A 6,573-nucleotide genomic window follows, 5' to 3' on the forward strand; every position below is an offset into this window, starting at 1 on the left:
TTTTACCACAATACATAGTTAAAAGGTTATATTCTAAGCAAAAATTCAATACAGACAGTGCCCCAACATCCCTGATACTGGCAGATGACTTGCTGTATTAATATGGACTGTGGCCGATCTGTGTTGGCACCAACAATATAAGAAAGGGTGAAGTACTCAATGTAAACAACAAAAATCTAATGTCAACATATTACTAAAAGTAAAAGAAGAAAAAGAAAGAAAGAAAGAAAAAAACACTGAAGATGTCACAACTGTGGTGAAACATATTTAGGGATTAAACAAAACAAAAAATTGTGTTCTCGCAATAAGGCGATCCTCTCATTACCATTCATGTCTCTAAAGCATAAGAAAGCATTAGCTCTAACTTACTCCTCTGCATTATAAAACTCTGCTGCTGGTAATATTTTGGTGACAAATTTGCCCTTCTTGCCTTTCTTCTCTTCCTCTTCTTTAAAACTTTTCTCAGCTGTCTGCTTTTGATCATCATCATGATAAAATATTAAGGATGTATACTGCAGAGAATAAAGTAAAATTATTATCTCATTGCAACTGCTAGAACAAAAATTATAAGCAAACATAAATTAATTTTAAAGTATCAGTACCAACCTGTTTCGTGGCTCTGTAAGTAGGATCATGGTTTTTCCAAAACTCTTCAAGTAATTTTTCAAAGGAAATTTCATTTGGGTCATAGTCAATATCAATACACTCTGTGTGATCTCCACTGTGAAAACAAATTTGTACAATTATCAAAAAACTTGGAAAATAACAATTTCAAAAGCCTCTTTGGCAAAGAGAAAAGGGGATCTTACAGATCTCTATATGTGGGGTTTATTTTTGTGCCTCCAGAATATCCCACTCTTGTTCTTATAACACCTTTCAGTGTACCATAGAGGGTGTCAGGGCCCCAAAAACAGCCCATTCCAAATGTTGCCTTCTTTACAGGAACATCGATATCATGGAGTATGTTTGCCGCTGCCATTGCCTGGAACATACAAATATCGTCACTGTTAAAGTTTGTAACATCTTTGAAAATTTCTCAATTTCTATGGGAAAAAGAAATCTAGAAATGAGATGGTTCCATGTTCCAGTTATCATATTCAAATGAATGTCATGATTTAGTCTTTAAGTTGTACAAAATATTGCATAAACAATTTTAAAAACATTTGTTATGTCTACATGCTGGCCATTAGAGGTTTGCAATACACTATTTGTTTCTCTTCTCAGGTTCCTCTATGGTATAAACATATGTGTAAGAGAGGAACAACATTAGCCTACAAATTGGAAAAATGTCTATTGTCTGTCCAACATGTGCCTTAACTGCTTTTGTATGGTCTCATTGTACTAAGTATACTCCTGATTCAGATATATGCTTATGGACAAGTTTAATACACTGTGATACAATTAATGCTATACACAATTATGTACAGGAAAGAAGAAAGAAAGAAAGGAAGGTCATGGTTGATTTCGATCAACAGAGTTCATTAGACACAGAGCACAAGTTCAGAATGTTTTAAGGATGGCGAAGCAAACTGGCTGCGCCCTTTCAAAGGAATCATGGAATTTATGGGGAGCGGTTTAGGAAAATCATGAAAAATCTATATCTGAATGGTCGGATGTGGATTACCACAGTTGCCGTCCTGTATGCGAGTTCAGTGTGTTAACCACTGCGCCACCTCACTCGGTAATTATGTTTTGGAACTATTGTATTTAAGAATATACCACCTGTGTATCATAGTAAGAAGTGCAATTTTGTATTAACATCAATATATAAATAAACTATGGCAAAAAAGTTTTGAAACTACACTGGAAAGACAATAAATTTAAAAAAGAATTCATGTTTTTATGCTTCTGCAACATGTTTCACTGATGCAATAAAAGAAACAACACGAACTATTGCTTCTTCGAAGGAAGACTCTAGTTAAAATAATCTAAGAGCTGAAATGTTTACCTGGAACTACCTCTATCATCAATACTTTGGGTATCTGTAGCATCATAAAATAAACCTATTACTTCCATCATTATTTAAAGGTATGGTTTTTACATCAGGTACACAAAAACTCTGTTAACAGTAATCCCAATAACCTACTCAAGGCATAAGCAAATTATGATAGAATAATAAGTACACTCAGTATATGGTGTATCAAAAGGGCTCTTCGCTCATACACAACAAATATTTGTACAAAGGAGCTCTCTATTAACTTGAAAATGTTTGTAACATAATACAGCTGCTTTGTGAATTCATCTGGAGCGTTGTGCTATATCATTTGTACTATGCTGGGCAATATGTCTACACTTACAAATTAGGAGCTATGAAATAGGCATCCAGTTTCTTTTAACTGCAAGGTTTCTCCATCAAAACGGATGACACAGTAAAAATACTTTTAACACAACAGGAACAGGAACTTAGCTTCCTGTATGTGGCAGCGACAGTAAAATTCTATAAATACCATTTTACTTAACTTAATGTTGTAACAGTTACGCATCTGTAACCACTATCTTCCTGGATTTCCGAAATTAATGGATAGACGCTGGAATTAACTTTGGTTCCAGCTAGCAATAACAATTGTAGAGTTTTCGCGTCATGGCACCATGTTACTAGTATAGGCTACACTACCAGTAAATCGTGCGCTGATGAACTTTGTCGCATGTTTACAACCACAACGCTGTCACTTAACACTTTTAATACAGCTGCTGCACAAGGCGGTTACATGTAATCACTTACACCAAGAAATATTTATCTCAAATTGCTTCATGGAAATGTTGAAGAACTCACTGAGGATGATAACCGTTGACCCATTGTAAACAGTGGAATGAACAATCTGCACTGAATCCACTGCAAATGGCTTAGCATGCCCGCTCAGTGCTGTGTGACTTTCTGTTGAGCGACGATGACTCTCCCTTCCTCCGGAACGAAAGTGGCGCTCTACTTAGCTTACGTCTGTGTTCTGAATGCGTAATCATTGAACATTTATAGAAATACTAGTCATGTACCTTTTTAAACAAGTTAGTCTTCAACAACCTCCTCCTCGCACTGTGTCAAGTGACACGCTTCCGCCTTCGCTTCGTTTTAAATTCTGTCAGTCGGAGCTTAGCAACTATGAGTTTCGAACGCAATTCTGACGCAACTCCGCTGATAACAACGTTCAGCATGGCTATCACAATTTTAAAGTGAGTTTGCTATTATGTAACTGTTAAAAAGCAATCAGAGAAACAAAATTAATCTTAAAGGTGTTGCCAGTTTACGTCCTACCAAATACGTTCTTGGTGACCCTGTGACGTAGTTACCAACAAACATTCCAAAGGTTTGAGCTTCAATCCTTATCGGAACCTAATATTTTTTATTGTGACTTATCACTTATTTCACTCATTCCCACAATTTGTAAAAGTCAAAACCGCAAATTTGCAACGTGGTTTGGAGTCCACGTCGAACTCTAGGTCCTGCAATTCAAAGGCAGGAGAAAATAGGGGCACACTATCCCCAATGGAAGCACTCCTAACACTGCAATGTACGAAACAACCGTCATGTATAGGACGTGTTTACATATTTGTCAATTACATATTTGTCAATGTTGTAAGTAAATTCATAAACTATATAACGAAAGAGTGATCATTGTAGACATCAAGACAGCCTAAACCGGGGAAAACCGACACCAGTAAGACGCAAATAGAAGTGTCTCATACTTTCTGTTGATTATATCAGTCCGGGACGTTTTGATTTAATATAGGTTCAAGAGTTCGAATACTTGAAGCCAACTACAGAAGCAAGAACAAGAGGAGCGAGCAGACGCATGAAATTTCTATCGCGTACTGCTTTTAGCTACAGCTCATTCAATCAGCTAAATATATTACTCAATTATTTGTAAATATCACCACCATACAATATCAAAATGATATTCTCTGACGGATATTCTGGCTTTGATATTATAACAGGTTAATTTTTATCGATTAAATATCTGTTGCATCGTTGCTTCATTTTCATTCGTCTTTTTTCTTGTAAAAACAAATGAGTCACCTTCGAGTCTTTCAGTCTCGCCCGCTCTTCTCCGCCTTAAAAATGAGACAGCCATTGTATTGCTCTTAAGTTAATTGCTAATAATTACCATAATTTTGATATATTATCAGCTTACGTTTATTACACATACCTGCCCTGTATCCATCGTTATTTGCGTAACTGCATTTTTATGTTTCAACTGTTCATTTCGACTGTGAAGCCAAGTTGTGATGCGATGACTATGCAACATCTGCGTACACGATTAAGTAATTCATTTATTTAAGAACCTGTAGTCTGATTTGTTTTAAATACGAAGTGCTACAATTTCACACAGTCGCACATCACGCAATTTAATGCTATCCAACAGCGAATTCTGTGTCCGTATTCATCTTATGGTGCGTTTACACTGCGATTTGTATCGGCACATGTATGAGATACATGTATATGCGACTTTGCGACATGTATCGCGACTTGTATGAGCTGACAAGTATCAACCTCATAAATGTATGAGCGTGCGTTAACACTGGTTGATTTGTATCACTGTACGATGGCTTCCGACGACGATTTGGAAGATTTCACATTTTTATGTGCTGGTACACTTGCTCTTTTGGAAGATGATAGGAAGAAAAGGCGGAGGAAGCGTAGATGGTGGCAGAGAGAGTTTCTTCGCAAACGCGCTACTCACGGAGCTCACGTTCAGGAATTAACGCTAGAGAATGGCGCATATTTTAGAAATTATGTTAGGATGAGTATGGAGGATTTCCGCGGTTTGTTATCTCTTGTGGCTCCTCTTGTGTCCAAAACCAACACAAACTTTCAGGAAGCGATTCCACCAGAGGATCAGTTGGCAGTAACACTCCGTTTTTTGGCCACTGGGGATTCCTTTTCGACGTTAATGTATCTGCATAGAATATCAAAAAAGTGTCATATGCAACATTATTCTTCGTGTTTGCGAGGCCAGTGCAAGTTTTATCCCAAGAAGTGAAGGTAGAAGTTTTATATATATCAGAGTATGTAATACATTATATAATTTTTTCATGCATCTGGCACGTATATCATTTTTTTGCTATTAGGCCTCGCGTGATAATGTTGACAACGGATGCTAATGCTGGCAATCGTGTGTGAGACGTTGGCATTAGCAATCGCGCGACAATGCAAATGTTTTGTCATGAAATCTTCGTTTTACGATGGCAATTACTTGTAACGAGCGGACGAGGGTACATACAAGTTACTGTCAACCAGGAACAGCAGCACCAATTTTCTACCGCGTCGTTGATGTTGCCAACATAACCACGTGAGGCTGCTGGAATAGGAACTAAAATTTTAACGGCACATACATTTTGCACCATAAATTTCTCAAATTTTGCTGAAATGGGTTAGCTTTTAGTTCTTTGGAACGACTGACATGCTTCACTCAGTAATACAATATCACAATTTCTGAGGACACTTCTGCACAGTAAAGATATCTAACAACATTAATTCTAGTATGGCCATTTTCATAAATAAATCTGAGCTTATTGGCGACCAAGTCACCCAAGTGGGTAAACTGGTCCCTTTTTCTGCCTACTAAATTGTCGCCAACTTTTCTTTAGGTCTGTAAAAGACCTTCTCGGTCTTCATCCAGGTCTCTCCTGGCTCTCTTCGGTGCACTTGATCTACCACTTCCACTCGGACTTGGACTGGTACAGGGTGACAAGGTTGCAGATACACTTTCATGTGGAGGCACAGAGATGACTGGAGTGGTTTCCACTTCCACAATGTCTTGTGGGGGCGTGGCAAATGTCACCTCCTCCATTTCTGTTACATCGAAAGGGAAACTAATGCTTCCTTCTCCTTCACCATCTCCTTCTGTGGCTGGGGCTTCCATGACCTTTAATATACATAACACGTTTCTAAGGCAAAGTGAGTTATATGTTATACATACATTATAATCAAAGTATCTTAATTTATTGAGAATTTTTTGAGTGTCCATGCGAAAATTAAATTAAAAAAGTAACAATTTTCTTTCCAGCTTCCTGCTACTGAAGAGGAATGGCTGAAAATTGCCAAAGAATATGAAGAAAAATGGAATTTCCCCAGGTGTTTGGGAGCTATAGATGGGAGGCACATTGACATTGTGGCACCACCCAACAGTGGAACAGTTTATTTTAATTATAAAGAGCGCTTCAGCATTGTAATGCTAGCAATTGCTGATGTTAATTATAGAATAATTTACGCTGATGTTGGCACACAGGGGAGGATTTAGATGGTGGTGTCTTAAAGACACAACATTTTACAAAATGTTAAAAACGAAAACTCTAAACATACCACCATCAACTCCTCTTCCTGGTAGGAGCAAGCCTGTTCCATATGTTCTCGTCTCTGACGAAGCCTTTGGCCTAGAGGTCTGCATGAAAAAAATAGTTGGCAACGTATTTTTAACTATAGAGCAAGAAGAGTAATAGAAAATGTATTTGGGATTATAAGTGCTGTCTACAGAGTGCTGAGGAAGCAAATAAATCTCAAAGGTATTGTCCAGCAGGAACGTACGACAGAGAGGGAGATGATGGCAACGTAATACCTGGGTCCTGGAGGAACACCCC

General features: G+C 37.7%; 1 protein-coding gene across 5 annotated transcripts in view; it reads right to left on the reverse strand.

The window, feature by feature from the left end:
• Positions 1–4,172, reverse strand: part of LOC126175045 (peptide methionine sulfoxide reductase) — a 30,539-nt gene extending 26,367 nt beyond the window's left edge. The window contains exons 1-4 of one of the 5 annotated variants that reach the window (XM_049921552.1): positions 4,143–4,172; positions 810–982; positions 607–721; positions 370–512 (exon numbers count right to left, since the gene is read on the reverse strand). In XM_049921552.1, the coding sequence (XP_049777509.1) occupies positions 370–512; positions 607–721; positions 810–982; positions 4,143–4,157 (446 nt within the window). In that variant the 5' untranslated portion in view covers positions 4,158–4,172. Of the gene's footprint in view, positions 1–369; positions 513–606; positions 722–809; positions 983–2,297; positions 2,402–2,722; positions 2,962–2,991; positions 3,138–4,142 lie in introns of those variants that run through there. The other 4 variants (XM_049921553.1, XM_049921554.1, XM_049921555.1 and 1 more) reach the window with 4 other exon arrangements.
• Between the last annotated feature and the right edge of the window lie 2,401 nt (positions 4,173–6,573).

Source organism: Schistocerca cancellata, chromosome 3 (assembly GCF_023864275.1).
Source record: "Schistocerca cancellata isolate TAMUIC-IGC-003103 chromosome 3, iqSchCanc2.1, whole genome shotgun sequence".
Taxonomy (NCBI): Eukaryota; Metazoa; Arthropoda; class Insecta; order Orthoptera; family Acrididae; genus Schistocerca; species Schistocerca cancellata.